Below are 26,788 nucleotides of genomic sequence, written 5' to 3'. Positions count from 1 at the left end.
CCATCTTAATAAAGGCTAGTTCTATGCCTGTTATAGTGATACTGATTGGGATGTTTTAAAACAAAAATAAATAGAGGAGAGTTAATATATTTGGCTTGCTGTAATGTTTGTTTCTAGTTCAACTTAGTTCATTCATACATTGCCTCTGTTTCAATTTGATTCTCCATGACTAATTTTGCTTAATCAATGGCATGGATCTACATTCGCTGTCATGCCCAATTGTCGTCGGTGTTCCACCTTCGCCCATCATTTTTTCAAACATGGATGCCATCACTGTCAAAATCATGAGTCCAAGCATATTCATCACCTGCTGTCCAACATCGCCGGGGATCGTGGCTGCTGCAGCCTTGTCCGGCACCGCCGTCAAACTTTGTTGCGGTAGTGGTCGAGTCAAACATTGAAGCACTGACAGAGAAGGTCACAATGCAAGAAGATGTGAAAGCCAATCCCGCCGTCAATTTAAGTGTACTCAGTAACGACAGAGCTTTGATTAAAGCCCCGGCACATACAGTTTGGAAGGTCTTGTGTCTATTAGTCAGCAGGCAATATTACGAATTGGTTTACGAGGGAAGTGAAGCGGAGGAAGAGGTTAAGGAAGCTAAAATTACGAAATGCTTGCTTGACAACTCAGAATAGTGAAGCAGAAGTAGGATGCTCATCAAAATGCTTATTAGGTCCTCTTGCTAAGAGAGGTGATCATAAAACTCAAGCAACTAAACATTGGTACCACTCGGCGAGATAAAAACCGCCGATTAACATTCCAATTGAAGCATGTTCCGCGATGACCACCGCAATGGAACTCAGTCTCGCCGCGCCAAAACATAATTGTTTTTCTTGCTAGGCGACTCCCGATCTAGGTGTTAACGTTCTTTTCCTCTAACTTACCATTTAATCATATAGTTCTCGCTCTCTCTATTGTGATAATATATTATTTGTGCATATATACGTTATCGGTTTTATTAACATGGTTAATTTATAGTTCATGAATCACATTCTATCGCCATCTATAATAATAATAATAATAATAATAATAATAATAATAATAATAATAATAATAATAATAATAATAATAATAATAATAATAATAATAATAATAATAATAATAATCTCATCAATGAGTAAAAGAAAAGAACATCGGTACTTATGTATTTCAAGGTTAATAATCACTAGAATGAGACTTGTTTTTCTTTTGGTGTGCCACTTCACAAGATCTAAATTCAAGAATCGCTGTCCTGTTTGGTTCAAAACTGTTTGTGCTTATTTGATATGTGATATCTTTAATCCTGCTATAAATTATTCTAGCACACGATAAAATATTTTGTGTGATTGTGTGAACTAACTTTCTTAAGACCTCATGTAAACATTTCAAACATGAAAGAACTTCAACTCTGATAAGTAAGTCAACACTTTAAATTAAAATGACCAAGACAAATATAACCAACAGAGAAAGTATAAAAATTTTCATATGTTTCTACATTTTTTCGGTTAAGAACTAAATCAGTATTCTTCTTACAAAGTATTTTGCTTTTTACTTATAACTAACATGAATATGCTTTCTCTACGTATCACATTTTTATCTGTTTCGTTTATCGATTAATTAAAATTAATCATACATGCAAAACTAATGGAGTATATGAGACTTATTATTAACCGACTTGTTTTTAGTGCAGATACTTGAAGCACTTGCTATAATGTCACCTTCTTTGAAATTTATTCTTTTGAAATCTTGATTAGGAAATTTAGTTTATTCATCTATGATTTCTATTTTGATTCATTGATGTTAATCATAGTGCAGGACAACGAACAAATGTGGAAAATTAACATGAAAATTCAATAATTATCACTCGGCGAGATAGAATAGAAGCCGCCAACTAATATTTCAGGTTGAAGCATATTCCGCGATGACTACCGCAATGGAACTCAGTCTCGCCACGCCAAAACATAATTGTTTTTCTTGCTAGGCGAGGAGCGCCGCGACAAACCGCCCATGGCGGTATCATTTTCGTTTGTTTTATTTTTCATATATTATTATTATTATCGTTGAACCTCTAATGTATCAAAGCTTATTTGCAGTAATCATGATTAAGCTGCGGGCTCTGAACAAAAAATTATTCAAGATCAACTCATATGAAAGCTCTGAAGAAAATATAAGGTTGAAAGGCCTTGGCGTTACCTGTAAACCTTACGAGTAGGGGGCGTCAGAAAAAGAAAAAACAAGGTTGAAAGGCCTTGGCGTTACCTGTAAACCTTACGAGTAGGGGGCGTCAGAAAAAGAAAAAACAAGGTTGAAAGGCCTTGGCGTTACCTGTAAACCTTACGAGTAGGGGGCGTCAGAAAAAGAAAAAACAAGGTTGAAAGGCCTTGGCGTTACCTGTAAACCTTACGAGTAGGGGGCGTCAGAAAAAGAAAAAAAAAACAAGGTTGAAAAGTCTTGGCGTTACCTGTAAACCTTACGAGTAGGGGGCGTCAGAAAAAGAAAAAACAAGGTTGAAAGGCCTTGGCGTTACCTGTAAACCTTACGAGTAGGGGGCGTCAGAAAAAGAAAATATACAGCGAAGAAAGGCAAGATTATCAACACCACCAACAGAAAAAGCTTACACACAGTCAAAACAAGGCGATTCATTATAACGTCAAATCATAAAATGCTAAAGGCAAGGAGGACACAACCAAATCGTTCGTCACGCTAGCAGAAACAGTCGTCATGCAGCGAAACAAGGCGACATATCGCCATATTAGTTACAATCGCCAAAAAGGCAACAGGTATAAAGTTATTCATAAAGGATATATAATTATATTTAAAGAGCTAAAGACATTGCAGGTGCAAAATTAAAAATTTTCAAAGGCGAGATTATTTTCAACACCAGACACAAAGTACAGTGGAAGGGCGACTCCGAGCAGCGCCAATTCTTTTTAAATCGCCAAGAAGTTACAAAATAAGGTGTGCAAGCCTGGCAGTACGAAAATCAACTACAACAAAGAAGTGGCGAGACAGATTACGCCAGAATACTTACAATCCTCAAATATAGAGTGTCAAAGAAAATAAGAAACTCATGTTGAGTAGAAGAAGCAGAAGTACAAACCAACAAAGTTACTAGCCTCAAAGTTTCAATTTAATTTCAAGAAGACAAGGAGGGACGAATCGCAAAAGATGAAGAGGCGAGATTGGTGACAACGCTAGCTTGAAAATGCAAATACAACGAAAAAAGAGGAAGGGCGACTTGCCAACTTGCTCAAAGTCGCCAAGAAACAATGACAACAATATTCAAAGCCACAAATGGCGTACATCAAGATATTCAAAAGTCATAGAAGGGCGAACAAATTACCTAAGAAATATCAACAACAAAAGGAAGGACAAGGCGACAAGCAAACAAAGAATATGAGTCAGTAACAAATAGGCGACATAGAACAACATCGAGGCATAATAATTGCCAAGTGATTTCAATCAAAAGCACTTCGCCTTCCTGAAGCCTCGTGCTTGGGGGGCTGTGTACTGGGCCATGGACCAGGGTGTGATTTGTTAAGGCCCAATACAAAAAAGCCCAATCAATTATAGTCCATGAGGTTCACACCAAAATATCTTATGTTTCTCACCATGATGATGACACGTAAAGATTACCACCACCTCCATGATCTACCATAGCTTGGAGAAGAAGGAAAAGAAGCTTGGAGAAGAAGGAGAAGAAACCACCCACTACCCATGAATTCCTCCACAAGCAACAAGAGGGTGATGTTTTGCCTATAAATAGGATCTTCTTCAAGAGAATAGGGGGCTCTCTCATTCTGAAAAACCACCATACTTTCATTCTTGTAAAGAGACAACTCTTTAATTCTTGTAAAGTCAATTAATTTTTTCTCTGATCATACTTGTATCAATTATCAATCTTCAATAATACAAACCCCCTATGTTCTTCACCAGAACAGGATCATCTTCATCTGACTTATAAAACTCCCAGGGTTGTTGGGATTGAACCAAGTATAATCATACCATTTAATCAATAATACAACCCCCTTTGTTTTTACCAGAACATATATATATTTTCAATATAGTAAAATTACAACGAAAATTTAATATATTATTAAAACCCATAAGGCTAAATTGTTAAATTTGGTAGTAATTAATTTTTTTATATTAGAAGTAGATTTATGATTGAGGGCGAACAAAGAAAGAAAACTATAAATTTAATGCTTGAACTTCATATTCATGTTGTGACAAATGTCAAGTGAATTAAGTTTCACATTGTTTAAAAAATTAGAAGTTGATGATTTTATAATTAAGAGAACTCATAAACCTAATATTTTAAGGTTTTGGGTAAAAATGAGGTATTCAATTCACTTGTATAGTTGCTCTAAACTCAATGTGGATGATTCGCGTTTGCCCCCTCATAATCTAACAATAGTACAGAGTTGATTGTTCGACGAAAAATTCGACCACCAACTTCTTAATATCAAAAGTCTTCCTAAAATGTGTTCGAGACTAAAGACATAATTTTGCCTCGTATTCAATCCGTACACCAATTTGATTATTGTTCTGTTTTATTCTTCTACTAAATAATACCAAAATGAATTTATCTATCACTATCTTTTTCTTTTTGATAATAATAATAATAGTATCGCTCTATCTCTTTACTCATTCCCAAAAGCTGCCAAAAGCTGTAGCATTATTCGCTTCATACACAGTAAAAAAGATGGAAATTATTGGGTTAGGTGAAGTTACAAAATAATCCCAGTTCTTTCAATCGATCTCCCAATTAATGAACATAATCCAAAGGGGTATGTTATGAAAACCACATCATTGCAGCGTGTTCCACGCTTAGAGACAAAATGCATCAGATGCTAATTGATATTTATTTATAGTATTCTTCTTTAATCTTTGTCTCTTTAGGATTCTTTATGCTACAATAAAGTTACTCGTTTTGCTCGAGTTTACGATATGCTTGCTGGCTTCTCCTTTTTTTGTATGAATAAATATTCTTTTTGTTTTGTTCATATGTAGGCTATAGTATTCTCTTGTATGCTTTAAATATAATCCAATTCGATAGATCCTCGGACACTAAATATGAATATTTCTCTCTGATATATTTTAAATCTTGATTCGTTATATTTCTAGAGTTTAGTTTTTTTATCGATAATGAAATCGTTCAAATGGTAAGAAATTTCGGTCGTCTTTATACAAGCGATCATGAGTTCAATCGCTTACTCTTATATATAGAGAAAATTCAGTTAAGAATAACTCATCTTATATGTCTCACAAATTAACCAATAAATATTATAGTCAAAACTAAATAGCGATAAAAACTTCGCACTTATGACATAATAAATTAAATAGAGTCAAGCTCTTTTCACCTGAATGGGGTGTGTTTGGTTTGAGGGAATGAAGAAAAACACTAAAACCAATGAATTAATTTGGAAGTTCGTTCATTGGTTTTTGTATTTCTCTTCCCTCTTTTATTCCCTCCAACCAAACACACCAAATGGTTAAAGTATATAAACATAATGAAATCATATCAAATCAAAAGTATGACTATACTGACTATTAATCACTTAAATTCAGATTGAAATCCTCTATTTTTTAAATAAATTAATCGATCGCTTTATCGTGAAAGAGAAAAATAAATTAAGAAATAAAATGTGTCATTTTTTTCTTTTTTCGTTGGTCTAATAATCTTAGTACAATACATGTAATGGTTCTAGGCTAAACGTCATCTAGTAATTAGACTCATACATTATAAACGTAAAGAAATAAAGAATTTAAAATTTGAATTTCAACCCATCTAATAATATTTTTAGAGTCATGCTAAACAGTGCCCCCAGTTAATATGCTAATACGCCAATTGAACAATCCTTACCAAACATTTAATGTATCTTTTTATAAGTCCTTCTATTTATTTAAGAAATTAATAGAGAAAATTTTAATTCCTTAAATTTAACCGGCTACATATGTCTAACGATAGTAAGAACAGAAATAGTTTTCTTTCTCACAAGGATTCTCTCTTTTGTTATTTTTGTTGTTGGTTGTTTTGTATTTTTTTTCTTTGTTAGGTTTATCCCTCTTGATTTTCTTAGCTTTTAATAAGGTAAATGTTGAGTTCCTTTAGTTATTCTAATTTGAGTTTTGGTCTTGTCTCTCATCTCAAGTGCCCTATTGTATAATTTTTTTTTTTTTTTTTAATTAATATCTTTAACATATTACCGTAAATGATAGCTGGTGGCTAATGGGTAAACTTAGTTGAATTGTCTTGATTTATCTCAGGACCAACCTCAATTTTTTGTTGGTTAAAATTTTTTATGAAATTTTCCGTTGGGGAGAAGAAAGAAAATTGAAGAAAGAAGAAGAAAATATCGTTTTAATATCTTCAACACAAATTTATGGATTTAGAGAAATATGAGTCAAGTTTTAGGTTTAGAGAAAGAAAAAAAATATGTTTATGGGTTTTAATTTCGTTTTTTTGGATTTGGTCCCTCTAAGTGGACGACTGAACATCATCATTAACACATCATCCTCGTTTGTCATGTCATCATTTTTGAAACGACACTTAACGTTAGGGACTAAAACCAAAAGAATTTGCACATTCAGCGACTATTTTAAAACAAAAAATGATATAGGGACGAAAACCAAAAACTCGCGTACTTACATGGACGAATTGATCATTTAAGCCTAATACTAACAACTATTCCGTCGGTTTAACTCATTTATATGTAGGAGCCAAAATTCGAATCTTGAATACTCTAATTATTTATTTAAGAGTGAAATTCTAGTCACCAAACTACTTTAAAAAAAACAAAAACTTTATTTTATCAGTGTACTGTTCCATTCCTTCAGAAGAGACAAGTATCAAACTTTTTGTAAGACATGTTAAACGTCATTTAAACACTCACATTCCAGCAGCCTATAAATAAGTTGATCACTTACACCAAATCCATCAAGGCAAACCATCATTTGCTCTTAAACACAAACCTCAAGAGGTTACTACTATATTGAGATTGAGTCATCATGTCTCTTTCCAACTTAGGTGGAAATGCCACTTTGATCCAAAAGGGTGGTAGCACTGCTACTAATAATGGTTTGATCCAAAAGAGTGCCACTAATTCACATCACAATGCTAACTTGCCAAATCCATTTGATCTTAAGGACTCTCAGATCTTAGACAAAGTTTATCTCACTCATATCAATGATGATGAATTTTGTGACACTAATACCATTTTCGAACTTGTGTCCAGTGTTGTACTTCAGGTTTATTCACATTCACTTTATTATTATTATTATTATTATTATTATTATTATTATTATTATTATTATTATTATTATTATTATTATTGACTAATGTTTACTATTATGTTAATATGTTAATTAAACAGTCAACTACAATAATTTAGTCTCATAAAATTCAATGATCCTAATAAGTAATTTCTTTAAATTAGTAAATAATAAAATCCAATAAAGTAAAATAAGATTTAATTTTCATGCACTTTTTTGTATTTTTTTTACATGCATCGAATTATATATATTGGAGGCAAATGGCCGCCCAATTTTTAATTTTAGTAGTTAGAAATTTACTCATTTAAATAAATAAGTGAAGAATCCATATCCAAACCTCATACCCTATAATTTGGATCCTCTCCTTCTCAATCTTCTAATGATCTTTCTACCAATTGAGACACATTGATATAACTTTTATATAAACATTTATATAGCATATACCTGTCAAAAAATATATATAGCATATAATCTAGTTCCCACCAATCAAAATCCATGGATATCCATTCCTAATTATATGTCACTTTAATTTATTATATTAGTTCTTAAAATATCTTTAACAATTATCTATGTGGTGGGAACATATGATTTGATACCGTTGTAAAACTTTTTTATACAGACAATGACCAATTAAACTCTTTAACCCTTTGCAAAGTAATTAATAATTAAATTCTTTAACATATACCACCTTAATAAAATAATATTGTTAACTATCATTAAAAGATTGATTTGATATCTTTTGATATCTCTTTTATGTGCTAGTTTTTTAAAAAGCACTACTAACTTTATAAATTGTTTTACAGAATAATACACAAGTTTCTCTAGCCAGTTTCAAACCAGAATTTCCTACTCTGAAGCTGATTTCTTGTCAGGTTAGTTTCAACTTTATGATTTCTTGTCGGTTGGTTAATATATATTTCATTTTTGCCTCTTAAAAAAAAAACTTTATGATTACATAATTTATATTATAAGGTCTATTATGAAGCACGTACACTCCTAAATTATTATCAGTGTCCACGTGTCAACACCTGGTGTCCGTGCTTCATTTAATTGTAATGGTAGTTTAAGGTTTAAACAAATGATTATGTGTTACTAATATAGTACCTACAACAACAGATGATAACCACACGCAGTGATGCACACTGTGTACACCAAACAACACTATGGATTCTGCAAAATCTGAGATCCTACTCATGGGATGCAAAAGCACTTATCACTCTAGCTGCTTTCACTTTGGAATATGGAAACTATTTGCACCTTAATCGTGTCGCAACAACAGATACACTTGGAAAATCATTGAGACAATTGAATCAAGTTCAAACCAGAAAGATCTCAGCTGATATAACTGAATTGGTTACGTATATTGTGCAAAAGCTGTTACCCCTTAAAAAGTGGGCGACATGGTCTGATGAAGGCTATGATGCCGAGGATGTTCCTGCTTTGACAGAAGCCTTGAAAGAGATTCCTGTCTTTGTGTATTGGACAATTGCTTCCGTTGTTGCTTCTACTGGCAACCTTGTCGGTGTTTCGTAAGTTCTTATGGTTTTAAATTGCGGTTACAGTTACTATATATACGAATCTTTATATTACAGTAAAATGCAGGCAACAACGGCTAATGTGGTCCCAACTGTTGTTGTGATACTGTTGCGGAGACCTGAAAAATTGTTATTGTTAGATATAGTGATTGTAATATAAAAAATATAACAAATTATCAGCTAATCATAACTAACTTGTAACTAACTTAAACAATATTCAAATGATTATGATAAATCTCTAACTATGTCTAACAGTTATATTGCAGTTGCAGTTGCGGACAGCAATTTAGATATATTGTATTATTGTTCTATTATTCAACTTAATTGTTATTATTTCATATTTAATAGTATAATCTGACATTATATAACTTGTGTTTATTTTTAGGGACTATAAATTATCAAAGTTTAGAGGGAGGCTTTCTGATATTGTTCAGAAGTTGGCTGAGCATTTAACAAAATGCGAAGAGCAAATAAGTATGTAAAATTTTAGTTGTTTCATGGTTCTTTATTCCTATGAGATTTTGAACTCAAATGATACTATAATAAGAGCTTAATTCTATTTGTTGCAGGTTACATTGAAGATTACTTTCACCGCAGGAAGAACTTTGATAACCCCAAAGATATTGTCGACCGTTTGAAAGCTTTAATCCACCGTAATGGAACAGGTCCACAGATTTATGAAGGCACTAACCACATTAAAGCGGTTAGTCTTGAAACATACATTAATATTTTATCATGAGTAGGAGTCAAACTCAGTAGTCTCAGAGTTTACAACATTCACAGACACCGCGCACCAATCACTTAGGTTGGAACTTAGTGGTGAAACACACATTAACTATGTGTGTTTGTTCATTTATGTAATATGCAGGGTGTTGACATTTTTAAGCAGAAACATGTGTTGCTATTCATTTCAAGCCTCGACAGCATTGACGATGAGATCTCACTTTTGAAATCTATCTATGAAAGATTGCAAGAAAACTCAAAACCAATAAAAGGTTACAAGAAAGAAGATTTCAAGATTTTGTGGATCCCCATTGTGAATAATTGGGACGATATCCACAAGGAACAGTTCAAAACATTGAAGAGTGGAATCAAATGGTATGTAGTTGACTACTTCTCTGAGTTACCAGGCCTTAAGATCATAAGAGATGAAGAAAGAATAGGGTACATTGGTAACCCTATTATCCCAGTGTTGAACCCTCAAGGAATCATAACAAATAATGATGCTATGAAATTGATTTTCCAATGGGGGATAGAGGCATTCCCATTTAGGAAAAGTGATGGTGATGAACTTACTCATAAGTGGGAGTGGCTTTGGAAACTCATCAAAAAAGCAACTCCTGGACTACAGGTAATAAGCTCACAATTTGAATAGTTTTGAGATCGATATGATTGAATGACTATTAAAATTATAAACAAAACGGATTTGGATTCCCTGCAATTAGGGATTCTCCAAATTTATGTGGTCGGGACTTCAGTAGTCGTTCTATCAAGATTAGACTGTTTAAATTGAAGTTCAGTGTTTTAAATTGTAAAATAAAAAAATATGCATTTTTGGGTTGCCTAATCAATCGACAACCGACGTCCAAACAACATGAATGTGGATCCCCCGACCGTAGGCAATCCTAATTTCCATATTTCAACTTTTTATTGTTAAGCAACTGAGTAAACACATTTTGGTCCCTAATTGCATGAGGTGATGTCCCTATGATCTCTTAATATATCGAAATTACAAAAACATCTTTGAATGTGTCTTTTGTTAGTAATGTCATTGACCAAACTCACTAATGAAAGACACATACTAGGTCTAAACTAACCAACGATTTGTAACAAAGACTCACGCATTCAAGGAACAAAATAACTGATTTTCGACTAATTGGTTATACTATCTCTGCCTATATAAATATGAAAATGTTTCACTTTATGATGTGATTCAGGTGAAAGAAGACAGATACACCTTTATCTATGGAGGTCCCAACAATAAGTGGATCCAATATTTCACACTTGAGCTGGAAAAGATCAAAAGGCACGACAGTATCAAGCATGCAGACGTTATAATAGATAATTATCAATTGGGCAAAGATGACCCTAACCGTGTCTCTAGTTTCTGGATTGGTATAGAAAGAAAGAAACAAAACAAGAAGCATCAAGAAGGTGTGGATTGTCAAATTCAAGATATTGTGAAAAGGTTGTTTTGTCTCAAACGTGATCCACAAGGATGGATTATTCTAAGCAAAGGACAGAACATTAAACTTCTCGGTCATGGCGAACCAGCTTATCAAACTCTGCTTGAGTTTCAGGGTTGGAAAGACAAAGTGTTAGAGAAAGAAGGGTTTGATATTGCATTTAAAGAGCACTACGAGATTAAGGCTAAAGAAATATCTGATCGTGAACCATGTGAAGTTGTTAACGATACACCCTATAGTTCAAATGTTATAGCTACTATATCATGTCCAAATCCTATGTGTGGACGTGTGATGGAGGTTACTTCTGTTCATTACAAGTGCTGCCACCGTGATGAACCAAATAATCACGGTGATTGATTGTTGTTGATGCATGAGAGAAGTGATTGCACTGAGACCGAACTCTGGATTACCGGGGGTCCTTTCTCTGGAAACCAGAAGGTTAACGCCAAAAAAAAAAAAACTTACTTTTGTTGTGTTTTTTCAATTTCTGTTGTGTTTTTGTTTTGTTGACAGCATGTGTCTGTCAAAATAAAATGCAGTGTGTGATGTTATGTAATGTAATAGCCCTTTAAATGGGTGAGAATAATAGTGGCTTCAATATGTAATCTCTATATGATATTGAAGTTTATGAATGAATAAAATTAATTATATATGCATATGACAAAGTTTAAAACTCCACCACCAGTTATGTTCTTCTTATTCTTTACTAGTGGTATAAGCTACATCATTTTTGTTTATATAGAAAGAAAAAAAACCGATCAGGGGAGGTACCCTTCTAAGCAAGCTCAGGGACAATGGACAACGACCAACCAGGATGTTCAGCTGTTCCAATGGCAGTTGACAATATATCATGCCTACCTTGTGAACATACATACATAATATGTTAACAACATAATATTCGACGAAAAAGGATACAATGCAACAAAACAGCAAATTAAATAGGGTTACATCAATGAATGCAGAAACAAAAATAGCATAAAAGAGATAAACAAAAATAACGATCAACAGATGACGATTGCACACTTAAAACAAAGATAAGACGAATAGTATTGATGGTATCGCAACAAGGGTTTACTGAACGAAGGGAGAAGGGGTTTAAAGAAGTAGAGATCTATTGCAGATGAACGTTTAGCATGTGTCTGAGAGATAAATTTTGCTTCTTTATCTTATAATTGAGAGTTGAGCCTAACTCAAACCTACGAAATTGGTTTGTAAGGTGAGGATTACTCTCACTTATAAACATATATTCAGGTCAACCGATTTGGGACTCTTAACACACCCCTCGCGCCCAGCAATATTGAGCTTAGTGCGCGAATATAAAATGGTGGGTGGCCTGATCAATAACCTAATAGCAGGTGGCCTAACAGATCGTGGAGGAGGCTCTGATATCATCTTAGAATTAAGAGTTGAGCCTAACTAAACTCTTCAAAACTGGCTTGTAAGGTGAAGACTGTCCTCACTTATAAACATATATTCAGGCCATATCAGCAATCAATGCGAAACTTTTAACACTTTAAATATTAATGGTTTAAACCCTAAAATGTCCTACTACTGTATTATGCGAAGCTGCTTATACCAGATACTCGTCCTAAAACTAAGAGTACCATTTCATTTATTCTTTAATTATATAACAAGAATTGTAATTGTGAAAAAGCTGCTTATTTATTCTTTAATTATAAGAGACACGTCCTACTACTATATTAATCGAATAAGAACATTTAAGGATTGATTCAGAAGATTGAATCATGATTTAATCTTTTCAATAAACGTGTATGTCGTGTTGTAATGTTCTATTATCAATTTTGTTAAAGAAGAATGAAAATTATATGAATGATGAACTATAAAAGCCATTGTTGAAAGTAAAAGATATTACATTGCTTTTGATTTTTCATTATTCTATAATTCTACAAGTTTATTTGTCTCCAAGTGAAGGTACTTGTGTTGTGCACCTTGAGTTAAATAAATGATGAGGAAAATTGTGTTTTTTTTTTTCTTGACGAAAAAAAAAAAAGCAATTTTTTGTGTGAATCAAATATCATCTACCCACAACTGCACAAACTAATCTTTGAAACTCGATACAACTATAATTGGCGGAAACATTAAGTAAACATATGTATTGCCATGTCACTATCGAGTTCAAAAGCAAAAGTTTTGTGATACTCAAATTAACACAGCCCTAGAACTAGAAGTCTGTCCTTTGTCGTATGGAAGACAAAAAAAAAGAGTTTTGGTAGGAATAATTTCAATAAAATGACAATGATACCCTTATATAAAGCTAATCTCACATACCAACAAATATAGTCATGTGAGGGTATATTATGAAAACCACACCATTTCATGTTTCACGTTTAGAGACAAACTCATGAAGAAGCTACCTTGTTTATTTTTGTTTTTTACTTTTACTTTATAAAAATATTTGTCTATCTTTTCCTATTTAATTATCAAATCTTTGTCTATACTCTATATGTCCCTCTCTTTATATGGTGATCAAATGATTAATTATCATGACAAGTATAAATAGGGGGAAACACCTCTAACACAAAGCACAGCTTTTGCTAATTATTAATTTACTTAGAAACAAATCACAGATTTTGAATCATCATCACTATGTCCATTATTCCATTATCCATTGTTGCACCTAATGCCACAACCATCAAACAGAATGGTACTTCCCAACAACAGAAATCTCAGCTCCCTAACCCCTTTAAGCTTGATGAATTTGGTATCATTGACAAAGTTTATCTCACTCATGTCAATGATGATGAGAAATATGATAAGGAGATACTTTTGAAACTTGTCGCGGACATCCTCTCTGCCTCAGCTCAAATTTCTGGAACTAATTCTGTCGTTAATGTAATTAATTTAATTACCCCTTCATTATTCTTTCACTTACACATTTTAATAAGTTTTGCAACTTACTGTGTATTATTTATATAATGTCACCTATGAAGCACAGACACGGACACGACACACACTGACACGTTAACACCGATAATAATTTGAGAAAATTGCAGAATTAAGTGTAATCACAAGTCTCAGTGTCCAACACGGGACACAGCTAATCTAAGGAGTGTCCGTGTTACATAGTTTCACACCCAAATTTTATTGTGCAACTGAACTAATAATTTAATTGTTTTCAGACACAGGTTTCTTTCAAACCAGACTTCCCTGCCCTGAAGAGGATTTCTTGTCAGGTTAATTATCATTTATGTTAATGTTATGGAATTTAAGTATTTTTAGTGGATTTCATGTTAAGAAACATAGTTGAGTCCAACAAATAACAAAACCAACTTGCAACTAATTATAACTAACTTGTAACTAATTATAACAAATCACAACCCATCCCTAACAATATATAGAGAAATATGATTATGATATAATGTTACTGATATACTAGCAAAATACTCGTGCATTTGAATGGTGGCCTATAACAGATGATAATGACACGTGGCACAACGGAATGTGCACACCAAACAACAATGTCGATTCTTCAACACCTCAGACATTTCTCATGGGATGCAAAAGCATTGATAGCTGTAGCTGCATTCTCTTTGGAGTATGGTGAATTTATGCACCTTCATAGGGTTCAATCATCGGACACACTTGGAAACTCATTGAAGCAACTTAACCAAGTTCAATCCAGAAAGGTCCCTTCTGATATAACTAATCTTGTTCCGTTTTTACTGCAAGTGTTGCAGCACATTAGTCGGTGGGCAACATGGTCTGCTATGGGTTATGATTTAGAAGAAGTTAATTCTTTGTCTGATGCATTGCAAGAGATTCCTTTTGCTGTGTATTGGATTATTGCTACTATTGTTGCTTCTACGGGTAACCTCGTTGGTATATCGTAAGTCTTACTCACTCAACTGAATCGTCATGTTAATATAAGTGACGGAAATTTAGAGACAGAAGAAAAATATGAAATTTCTCTCTAATTTGGTCACTAAATTGTATATATGTGTGTAAATATTTTTTTTTTCCTTTTTTTTAGGGAGCATAAATTATCAGATTATAGAGAAAAGCTTTCTACCGTGGATACGAAGTTGAACTATCATTTGGAAAAGTGCAAATTGCAAACTGGTACATAAATAACTACATGTGTTTTTTGGTGCTTCCTGATACTTCAATTAATCCTTTAAAATTTGCTAATTAATAAAAGATGCTATCTCCCATTTTTGCAGATAGTATAGAAGAAAATCATAGGCGTTTGAAATCTTCTGATAATATTAAAGGTGTTGTTGGTTTCTTGAAGCTTCTGATTGAAGGCAGTGGATCTGCAAAACCGCAGATATATAAAGGCAGCACCGAAGTTAAACAGGTTAGTACTAAAAACGTTGGATTTAATTTATATACATTGTCAGTGTATATATTAATGGAACATATGAATACATACATTAAATGACTATGTTATTTTTTACTTTTCATTTTTTTCACAAATAGGGTATTGAGGTCTTCAATCAGAACTATGTGTTGCTGTTCATTTCTGGCCTAGAAAGCATTGGAGATGAAATCCTGCTGTTAAATTCAATCTATAACAGATTGCAGGACAAACCACAAGAAGTGAAAGGTTTCAAGACAGATGACTTCAAGATTTTGTGGATCCCCATTGTGGATGAGTGGGACGAAAATCGCAAGAATAAATTCAAAAAATTGAAAGAAAGCGTGAAATGGTATGTGTTGGATTACCAGAGGTTAAATAAAAAGCGTAACTTTAGATACGTTCGTTTTTTACGTGGATTTTGGTTATTGTTTTTTTTTTCTTTCTTTCTATTAATAATATTATTTTTGCTTTGAAATAAGGTATGTGTTGCAATACTTCTCAGAGCTACCAGGGCGTGCGATAATAAAGAAAAAATTGAATTATGATTTGGATAGCCAGCCTATTTTTTCGGTGATCAACCCTCAAGGTGTGATAATCAATGAAAATGCAAGGAAAATTATCTTTCAATGGGGATTCGATGCTTTTCCTTTTAGGGAAAGTGATGGCGATGATCTTTTTAAGAAATGGGCTTGGTTTTGGAATTTAATGAAGAAAGTAGACATCAACATAGAGGTATGTTTGTACAAACTAGAAACACAATCAATTCTCAATAATTTTGTACCGAGTTCACGAAAAACCTCACAAATAGATTGCTTGCGGCACAAGTAATAACTGTTAGAATTTTCAATTTATATAATCCTAATTGAATATTCACATTAATAATACAGAACTACAGTTGTTCTGTAGTCAGAAACGTATGCACACTTGGTTAGACTTCGTAGTAAGCAAACATCTTCAATTTATATACTCTTTTGTTACTAGTTGTTCTAACAAATATGTCACCGTGTGAATCAGGACATGAATAAGGATAGTTACATATTCATCTATGGAGGAAAGGACACAAAATGGATTCAAGATTTCACAAGAGCAATTGGAAGCATTAAAAAACATCAAAACATCAAGGATGTCGACATTACCATAGATTACCACGAATTAGGAAAACAAAACCCGAAAAACATTCCTTACTTTTGGATGGGCATAGACGGAAGAAAACAGAACAAAATTTGTCAAGACAAAATTGACTGTGAAATACAAGAAGCAGTAAAAAGCTTGCTCTGCCTCAAACAAGATCCATTAGGATGGGTACTTCTAAGTAAAGGGCATCATGTTACACTTTTGGGTCATGGTCAACCTATGCATCAAACTGTGGCTGATTTTGAGAAATGGAAAAACAATGTGGTTGAGAAAGAAAGCTTTGACATAGCTTTTAAAGATTATTATGATACTAAGTTTAAAGAGCTAACTTCTAGTGGTTCTTGTGCTTTTGATTCTTCGAATGTTCTTGCTACTATTACTTGTCCAAATCCTACTTGTGGCCGTGCGATGGAGGTGAGTTCTGTTAATTACAAGTGCTGCCATCGCGATGATCCAAATAGTTGCTGCATTTGATTTATTTGGAGGAAGCATGAAGGATTTATCTATCTTCTATAGTTTGCTTTGCTTTATAAGTATCAAAGTATGAAGTTTCAATTTAAGTTAAGTGTGTTTTGGTTCAGACGAGTTTATGTTGTGTGTTATAGCCACTTTGTTCCTCTTGTTGTAAGGGTTGAAACTAAATAATGGCTTCAATTCGTCTGTATGTTATTGAATTTTTGTTATTTAATAAAATTAGTTATACTTACATGCACATGTTAGTTTTTATTTTTATTTTTATAAGTAAATGTCAGTGGATTATGTTAATTTTTCATTTTGTAAACCAAAGGTATCTTCCGCGTGCAACTGTAGAGACTAATCCCCTTAAGGTAACTGTGATTCATTTAACGGGTTGACCTCTCCCAACAACTATTTTGCTGTACACTTGTACTGCATTATGTTGATACTGGATTATGTTAATTTCGGTAATGGATTATGCTGACATGTAGAGAAAAAAAAACACATTGATTATTGCTCAGTGCTCACACACTCTTGGAGAAAGGCAGGGAGAAGACGGGAAAATTCAATTAAAGCACATTGATTATATTGCTAATTTTTTAAGCCCACAATTGTTATCTTAATAAGGCACGCTTTATTGAACTAACTACCTCTTTAGTCACTAATATGTCTAAAATACTTTTTAGATTTATAAAATAAACTGATATAGATCGTATATATATCAGTTATTTGATGAATCTAAAAATTGATTTTTTTTTTTTACTAATAATAGTATCCATGTGTAACTAACTAATTAACTAACAAACTTTTACATCTTCTACATATCATGACAGAAGTGAATTGCAGATTTTTACACTATGTGTATTTGGAACCGTGGTGGCCGAGTCATTCTCGCGTTTCAATGCAATTTTCGCCATGAAAACCAAAAGCTCCAATCGCACTATATGACTACCCTAGCTAGCATAATTCATAACCCTACCCATATACAAAATAAGGTCAATGGCGGTACCAGAGGTGGGCTGAGGTCTCAGACCAGTCCCACCCTAAAAAATAAATATTTTTATATGTAGAGTATTAGTTCAAATATATTATTAATGATTTCAAGTCATTAAGTATATGTATTTGTACAAATATTAATGTAAATATTAGTTTAGAGTTTATTATCGATGATTGTATTAAATAATTTGGTACACATTAGTTCAAGAGGAAAGCCAAGGAGGCAAACCTCTAAGATATATTAAAAAGAAGATAAGATACAAAGAGGGGGAACAAACAAACCCTTCCCAAGGTTAATGAGAAAAACGGAAATAAGGTAAGTCAAGCCTATTCCTACCAAAGTCACCTCTAATAACAATAGGACAACTATCAACCCAAACATTATTGACGATGGAAAGGCCTAAGTTTGCTAACTTATCCGCACGTGATTGCCTTCTCTAAATATGTGAGAGACAATGAACTCCATACCCTTCACCCTATGTAAGCAGTTAAACCAACGACTTCTTAACTTCCAAGGAATAGAGCTACTAGAGCTGAAAGCAAGAACAACAAGTTTTGAGTCACATTCCAACCACAACTATTTTTTTAATTCCACCCACTAGTAGCACAAAGGAGTAGAAGCAAAAGAAAGATTGCAAAATGACCCCCAATTTTAATAGAAAGTTATACCCTTAACAAACAATCCATAAGATCAACAAGTTACGGAAATTTCTTTTGGCGTCCTATGAGTTTCTTAAACACCATCCGCTACTTAAGTAGCGGACGGTGTTTTTTTCTCAAATTTCTCATTTTATAACATCCGCTACTTAAATAGCGGATGCGTAAAAATAGAGCGCGCGAGAAACTCATAGAGCGCCAAAAGAAACTTTCACAAGTTACACCCTTAACAAACAATCCATAAGATCAATAGTTCTGAACTATTTTTTTCATTTTAGTCTGATATCCAAAGAACTTTATTTGGCAACTACTAATAATGGTTCTTTGCTTTTCCATGTACGATGGAAACAGAGTTCTTGAGTAAGGATGTCCATTGGTAACATGCACAAAAGAAAGATGCCAAAGAAACTGTTATAACAGAGACACTTTTAACTGTAATAAAAGAGGTTATAAGACATACCTACAATCCTAAGGTATACTAAGTTTAAAATGTTTCATTCCAACCAACTCCAACATAATAACATGATTAAAGGTATACTAAGTTTGCTAAAAGATTTTCTGACATGGAAGCATCTTTATTGATCAGTGACATAAAGGAATATATTATTGTTCTTTCCTTGAAGACAACAATTTTCTTAAGCTATTTGATTTTCCTTTTTCCTATTAGATAGTGGAATGAAACTATCTTTTACAAAAGTTGAATGAAATCCCAAGCAAAAAATGACAGTGATGTCCTAAGCATCTGACATGCCTAATGAAGCCTATAAAGGGTATGCTGTGAAAATCATATCAGTGTGGCACATTTCACGTTTATAGAAGTCCTAATCAGAAGCTACTTAGGATATTTTCTCTTTTTATTCTTCAAGTAAAAACACAAAATTTATATACTAAAGTAATTATGCCAAGTGTAAATTAGGCAAATGGAGTGCAGACAGAAAGCCCTCTGCAACATCCTAAATAGATTAAAATAAACTAAAAGAAAATACGAAAGATTGAGGGGACATAAACCGAACCCAGCCACCACATTGAAATGCAGTAATCAGCCTAAACAGATATTAAAACAGTCAAACTACAGCAAAAGTGGTCTAATAGAAACTGAAGCAAACGCACACACAACACATGCACTACCCAGCGAACCAGCGTATGCACACGGAACCGAATTGCAAAAAGAAAGTGTTGTATGAGCCTTCACTATATTAATAGACGGTGAATGAACTGTTGAATATTGCCTTGAAATCAAAGTTCAGAAATAGGTTTTGAAGCTGGCACCTGCGCTAGGCGCAATTCATGTGGCCTAGGTGCAATGTTTTTTGCGTTATGGAGCTTTGGCTCCTGCAAGCTGTGCTAGGCGCAGGCGCGAGGCCTATTTATAGGCTGAGCGCGTTTCTGTTGACTTTAACAAGGTTTTAGGGTTTTTTTGGCCAACACAAAGGCTAGGGTTATAAGAGAACTCTCTTGGGCAAACTCTAGGGTTGGGGATTGATTCATCACCTTGGGAAACACTTATTAAATTGAATTTCCTGGCCACGATTAGAAATTCGGGCAAAGGGTAGCATTAGGATCAAAGCTAATTCTTATAATCTCTTTGGAGAATTTCTTTGTAAACAAGTAATTCATTTGATAGTGGAATGGAGAACTGCTCTCTCCCCCATAGTAGGTCGTTTTGACCGAACTAGGTAAACAATTTTATTGTGATCGTTCTTTCTCGTTGTTTATCTTTTCTTGTGATTATTATTGCCGTTCTCGATTTATTTGGTTGCTTCAATTTATTTTCTCCACACATGTGACACATCAGGGTTATTGGTGTGAAGTTTATGAATTCACAAGACCGACCCCCAACATGAACCGATCCAATAACCGACAACCCCCTGCGATAGCAACAAGTATAAACGGCACTTCCAACTCCAAGAACCGATATACACTTTTCTTCAGCTATTTGATTTTCCTTTTTCCTATCAGAACAGTGGGATGAAACTATCATTTACAAAATTTTGGTGAAATCCCAAGCAAAAAGACAGTGATATCATAAGCATCTGACATGCCTAATGAAGCCTATAAAGGGTATGCTGTGAAAATCATATCAGTGTGGCGCATTTCACGTTTATAGAAGTCCTAATCAGAAGCTACTTAGGATATTTTCTCTTTTTATTCTTCAAGTAAAAACACAAAATTTATATACTAAAGTAATTATGCCAAGTGTAAATTAGGCAAATGGAGTGCAGACGGAAAACCCTCTACATCATCCTAAATAGATTAAAATAAATTAAAAGAAAATACAAAAGATTGGGACATTGAAATGCAGTAATATGCGGAAACAGGTATTAAAATCAAGGTTTTAAATTGCGGTTGCAGTCGTGGATGCGGTTGCGGTTGCAGGTATTGCGATTGCGGCTAATGCGGACACTGCGATGCAATTGCGGCCGTTGCGACGTGAAATAATTTTTTATCCGCACAAACACAGAAAAAATACTATAATTATTGTAATTCCTTATATATCTTTTACTTATAATTCTATATAAATTTTAATTCATTTTTAAGTCATCGAGACATAAGAAGACAGAAACTCTAAAATGAAAGGACATAAAGGAAAAAATAAAGGTGAGATTCTCTGAATTTTTACGAAAAGGAATATTGGATTGAACCGTTGCGGCCGTTGCAGTCAAAACTCCGTTGTGTTGCGGTGAAATGTTGTTGCGTTGCGGTTGCGTTGCGGCATCACGTGTGATTTGAGTTCACACCGCAATTGCGGTCCGATGCGGTTGCAGTGCCTACCGCATCCGCAATATTGCGGTCGCATCAGGTGATGCGGTCCGCAATTTAAAACCTTTAAAATAGTCAAACTACAACAAAAGTGGTTTAATATAGAAACCGAAGCAAACGCACACACAACAAATGCACTACCTAGCGAACCTGCGTAAGGGCACGAAACCAAATAGCAAAAAGAAAGTGTTGTGTGAGCCTACACTATCTTAATAGAGGGTGAATGAACCGACGGCCAACACAGACAGTGATATCCTAAGCAATTTACTTGCCTAATGAAGCCTATAAGAGGTATGTTGTGAAAATCATATCAGAGTGGCACATTTCACGTTTAAAGAAGGCTTCATCAGAAGCTACTTAGTATATTTTCTCTTTTTATTCAAGTAAACACAAATTTTATATACTAAAGTAATTATGCCAAGTGTAAAACTCTTATGACTTTGGAGGCTATAAATATGTGGGAGGACCAACCCCACAACACATTGCATTCTTATTCACACTAAGTTAAAGAATATATAGTTGATAATAGCCTAAAGTTGAATTTATCACCATGTCATTGTCCAATGGGACTAAACTACCTAACCCATTTGATCTGGATGACTCTCAAATCCTGGATAAAGTTTATCTGACCCACCTCCATGATGATGACAAATGTGACAAAGATGTCCTTTTCCACATTGTGTCCAATGTTATACTTAGGGTAAGTTCACCTTCTGCCTTTCATTTCTTTTTCCTTTCACTTTGAACACATTGTTGATCACTAATGTTTCTCCTTCTATATATAAATTTATTTATAACATAAAAAACTCAATGTACCGATATGTTTGCCTAAAACAAGTATTCTAAATGCTTATGACATATATACCACTACATATATAGAAAATGATATATGTTTAAACTATGGAAAATTCTACGGCGGAACACTTTCACTGTGGACTAGTATTTGGAAATTGTTCGAAATTTCAACAATGACTGATACCACCCTAAGAAATAGAAGTTCACGGTCTTACTTTGATGTAATGATTAAGAAAGTGATTTGATCAGTGTTAGTTTAGTAAAAACAACTAATATTTGTTTCTCCGTTGTATTACAAACTGCATTGATCATGTCACTGTCTCAGTATGAGGTTGGAGAAATCGCAAACTTCTACTTCTCAAGAGAAGCATCGATCATCGTTGGTGTTTTGAATAATTTTCTAGTATGGATTCACAATGGGCCACCTAATTAAGTGGTGTACCGTAAAACTTGTCCTTCGATGACAAGGTCATATAAAAAAGATTTGGAACACTGATGTTTTTATTGGTTAACCGAGTGAATTGCAGTCAAAGCTAGCAGAAAGCAGAGGTGCTATAACCGGGTTCAAACCAGAATTTCCCACACTGAAGCTGATTTCTTGTCAGGTTAATTATTTGACGGCCTAATCATAACTATTGCCTACTTTATTTATTTGTATGATATTGATAGTATTAGATCAGATGGAATGCATCATGCTTTATTATGTTTCAAAATAGGGGAGACTTTGTTTCATGATATGGTGTGTGTAGCGCATTGTGCACGGTATGACGTGTATAATAATTATTACTAAATTGCCCTTTATAACAGATGATAATGACGCCTCATGGCGAACGTTATGTGCACCAAACAACAATGTGGATTCTTCAACGCCTGAAAACCTATTCATGGGATGCAAAAGCACTTGTAACTCTAGCTGCTTTCGCTTTGGAATATGGAAATCTTTTGTACCTCACTGATACTTCAACAGCAGATCAACTTGTTAACTCTTTGAAACAGCTTAATCAAATCCAAAACAGAAAGGTCACTGTTCCTGCTACAGATTTGGTGGTTTTGATAATGGAAGTGTTTAATCATATTCGTGACTGGGCCACTTGGTCTGGTGTTGGTTATGATACTCTTGAAGTTCCTTCTTTGTCTGATGCATTGCAAGACATCCATGTCGCTGTTTATTGGATAATTGCTTCCATTGTTGCTGCTACTGGCAACATCAACGGTGTATCGTAAGTTAAACATCTTGTTAAATCGCCCGTTGCATTTTTGGTCCCGTAAGTTAAAAATGATAGACACATTAGTCATTTTTGTCAGTTTTCAAAATTGTTTTAAATATAATCCTTAGCAATACATTTGTATTAATTGTATTGCATTTTTTTTGTTTACGTTTCACGGTTTCAGGGACTATAAATTATCAGATTTCAAAGGGAAGCTTTCTTCGGTTGACTCTAAATTGAAGGAACATTTGAAACTGAGCAAAGGGCAAATAGGTAACATAATTAGTGCTTATTTTTTTGTAAGTTATGAAGCAAAGTTATTTTAAACCCTTTGGATGTATACAGTTAAGTTCTATGTCCATGTTGGTTGCAGATTCTGTTGAACAGAACTTGAAGCGCAAGAAAGCAATTTCTAATCCTAAAGATATTGTAGATATCTTGAAGATTCTTCTCCAACGCGATGGAGATAATCTGCTAATATATGATGGCAGCACCAAATCTAAAACAGTTAGTACCAAAGCCTCAACTATTGTCTATTTTTATATGATAAATTATAATGGTTATGTGTCTTTTTGTTTTAATGTATCGAACAGAATATTGAAGTCTTCAAAGGGAAATATGTATTGTTGTTCATTTCAAGTCTCAACAAAGTTGAAGATGAGATTTTGCTTTTGAATTATATCTATGATAGATTGAAGGACAATCCACAAGAAATGAAAGGTTACAAGAAAGAGGATTTCAAGATTTTGTGGATCCCTATCTTTGAGGGCGACCAGAAGATCAAATTCGATTCTTTGAAGAATAAGATCAAATTTTATGCAGTGGAGTACTTCTCTGAGTTACCAGGCATTGGACTCATAAGAGAAATTTTCAATTATTGGGATAAGCCTGTTGTCCCAGTATTGAGTCCTTTAAGTGACATAATAAATGATGATGCAATGAACTTGATTTTTCAATGGGGGATAGATGCATTCCCTTTTAGGAAAAAAGATGGTGATGAACTTGATCAAAAATGGAAGTGGTTTTGGGATGTTACAAAGAGATTAAATCTTGGAATACAGGTAAATCAATACATTATCATTATCAGCATTATATACATACACAAACCTAAGTTTTATAAGTTTTGGTTTTAGGTGTGTTAGGACAACAACACTAGCTCAAAAGAATAAAGATAAGAAAAACACAAACAATGAATACACAATGGTTTTTCTTTTAAGTTATTCAAAGCTTAGGGTTTACGGTGTACCACTTTTATTTAAATACCAGGGTCTAGATTACAACATTACCATTGAAAAGTACCGTGGGGAATTTCGCCCCCACACCCCTGGGTGCAACCCAACAAACATTGGATCTAGGCTCAAAGGGTAGTCGCTTGAGAGACCTTCCCACTTATCAATAGTTATGAGCCATTCCCAACAAGCTCTTATCTCAAGTATCACCCACGGCAGTACTATTGAGTCTAGCACGCGGGTAACATGGGTACTCTAATATAAATCTAAAATAGCATCACATTACATTTTTGGTCTAATTCAACTCTACAAATCTGATTTGCACAATGATCGAGATTGATTTTTAACTTAAATTTTATTTAGACGTTATCTCTATGAATTGGGTTTTTCCTTTTGGTCACAATTCAATTTTGTTATCTTATTAATTTTACTATTTAATAATAGAGATTGATGTGAAACTATATGTTTTCCATGTGAATTACTAGGTGAAAGGGGACAGATACATTTTCATCTATGGAGGTGGTGACAAAAAATGGATTCAAGACTTCACAATGGCATTGGAGAAAACAAAAAGACATGAAGCTATCTTAAGAGCAGATGCAATAATAGAACACTATCATATAGGAAAAGACGACCCCAAAATTGTTCCTCGTTTTTGGATCGAAATTGAAAGTAAGACGCTAAAAAAACACCAAGATGCTCTAGACTGTAAGATTCAAGGTATTGTGAAAAGCTTGCTTTGTCTCAAACAAGATCCACAAGGTTGGGTTATTCTCACCAAAGGCTACAATGTCAAGCTTTTGGGTCATGGTGAGCCTATGTATCAAACTTTAGCTGATTTTGATATATGGAAAGACAAAGTACTTCAAAAAGAAGGATTTGATATTGCTTTCAAAGAACATTATGAGACTAAGATTAAAGAAACATATGTTAAGCAACCATGTGCAATTATTAATGTTGATAACAATATTAATGGGAATGTTATAGCTACTATATCATGCCCAAATCCTACTTGTGGACGTGAGATGGAGGTGTCGTCTGTTAATTACAAGTGTTGTCACCGCGATCATGCTACACAGAATGGCAAGATCTGAATCTGAGAAAGGGAAGAGGTTGCCACTGTGATGGAGGTTACATTTACTATTTACTATATTATATATTTGCATGTGTGTTTGTTAATGAAGATGAAAGCCTGGTGCCATGTAACCACCTTGTTTATCCTTGATGAAAGGGTAGCAAATAAATAATGGCTTTACTTTGTCTGTGTGTATTGATTATAAAGTTGATTAAATACTTTGCATGCATATAAAATCAGCATGCAGTTCTCTTTTGTTCCACTCCTTTTTAGTAGTATTTTTAAACTTAAGTAATATCTTATTGGCTATTTTTCTATGTGTTCATAAAACAATGAATAACTATTAACCAATTAAGTAGTTGGGCGCAAGTTATACTTTTCAGTTAAGGTCTCTTAGAATTGGGAGTTGGGTCTAACTCAACCCTACAAAACCCTAACATATATTTAGGTCATCTCGCAACCGATGTGAGACTCTTAACAAGGCCAAACCGATCAAATAGTATCCAGTTCAATCATTGACTGTTTCCTACATAATTCAGCAAAAAATTCAGTATACTGACCTTGGCTGAGAGGGAATGCCCTTTCTGGGTTAAATTCTTTATCTGTGACTGTAATGATGTTGTTGCATCTCTCTTCACGGAATCAGATTTAAACCTGTGCTGTGCTCATCAAAGGAGAGACAAAAAATTAGAGAAAGGGTCACCTGAATACATGAAATAAACACAAAACACTCAAATATGTAGTAAGTAAGAACTAAGTGTTTGTTATAACTTTTTTCATAAACAAAATCACTTTCTTTTTAAAAATAATCACTTTTAAAAGTTTTCATCTATTTGTTACAGATTTGTAGAAAAATGAGAATCTTAAAAAAAAAATCTAAAATCTAAAAAATAAACAGACATGGTTTGAGATCAGTAAGTTCACTACCTAACTGAAGATTATAGCATGATATTTTGATGACACTGTCCTAAAATATTTTTTTTTTTGTCCATTAGCCTAGTAATAAGACTCGCATTATAAGTGTGGAAAAATAGATAATCATAGGTTTGAACCCGACCCCTTCAATAACGTCTCTAGTAGATACCAACTGAGTTACCTTTACTGCACACACACTTTCATAAAAATTTACCAAGTTTCTGTCATAACATTGAGATGTCCTTTACATCAAATTGTACCTCTAA

General features: G+C 33.8%; 3 protein-coding genes across 4 annotated transcripts; all 3 read left to right on the top strand.

Moving 5' to 3' along the window:
* The first annotated feature begins 6,918 nt into the window (after positions 1-6,918).
* On the top strand, positions 6,919-11,654 carry LOC123902433 (protein SIEVE ELEMENT OCCLUSION B-like). Its single transcript, XM_045952168.1, has 7 exons — positions 6,919-7,231; positions 8,059-8,127; positions 8,372-8,784; positions 9,176-9,264; positions 9,360-9,493; positions 9,659-10,141; positions 10,728-11,654. Exons 1-7 carry the CDS (start codon positions 6,992-6,994, stop codon positions 11,331-11,333), a joined length of 2,034 nt encoding a protein of 677 aa, XP_045808124.1. The 5' UTR covers positions 6,919-6,991; the 3' UTR covers positions 11,334-11,654.
* A 1,758-nt stretch (positions 11,655-13,412) lies between these two features.
* On the top strand, positions 13,413-17,143 carry LOC123902432 (protein SIEVE ELEMENT OCCLUSION B-like). Of its 2 annotated transcripts, none has more exons than XM_045952165.1 (8): positions 13,413-13,829; positions 14,117-14,170; positions 14,411-14,823; positions 14,968-15,056; positions 15,158-15,294; positions 15,417-15,646; positions 15,777-16,029; positions 16,312-17,143. In XM_045952165.1, exons 1-8 carry the CDS (start codon positions 13,584-13,586, stop codon positions 16,903-16,905), a joined length of 2,016 nt encoding a protein of 671 aa, XP_045808121.1. In that variant the 5' UTR covers positions 13,413-13,583; the 3' UTR covers positions 16,906-17,143. The 2 variants fall into 2 exon arrangements, with proteins under 2 accessions (XP_045808121.1, XP_045808122.1); XM_045952166.1 differs by having other exon boundaries at positions 13,468-13,829; positions 14,123-14,170.
* Positions 17,144-21,771: 4,628 nt separating this feature from the next.
* On the top strand, positions 21,772-25,916 carry LOC123902431 (protein SIEVE ELEMENT OCCLUSION B-like). The gene is made up of 7 exons (XM_045952164.1): positions 21,772-22,000; positions 22,623-22,700; positions 22,903-23,315; positions 23,488-23,576; positions 23,677-23,810; positions 23,897-24,364; positions 25,018-25,916. Exons 1-7 carry the CDS (start codon positions 21,851-21,853, stop codon positions 25,624-25,626), a joined length of 1,941 nt encoding a protein of 646 aa, XP_045808120.1. The 5' UTR covers positions 21,772-21,850; the 3' UTR covers positions 25,627-25,916.
* Positions 25,917-26,788: the final 872 nt, after the last annotated feature.

Source organism: Trifolium pratense, linkage group LG1 (assembly GCF_020283565.1).
Source record: "Trifolium pratense cultivar HEN17-A07 linkage group LG1, ARS_RC_1.1, whole genome shotgun sequence".
NCBI classification, from domain to species: Eukaryota; Viridiplantae; Streptophyta; class Magnoliopsida; order Fabales; family Fabaceae; genus Trifolium; species Trifolium pratense.
Note: the sequence above shows the minus strand (reverse complement) of the source record. Positions and strands in the feature narration are given on the sequence as shown.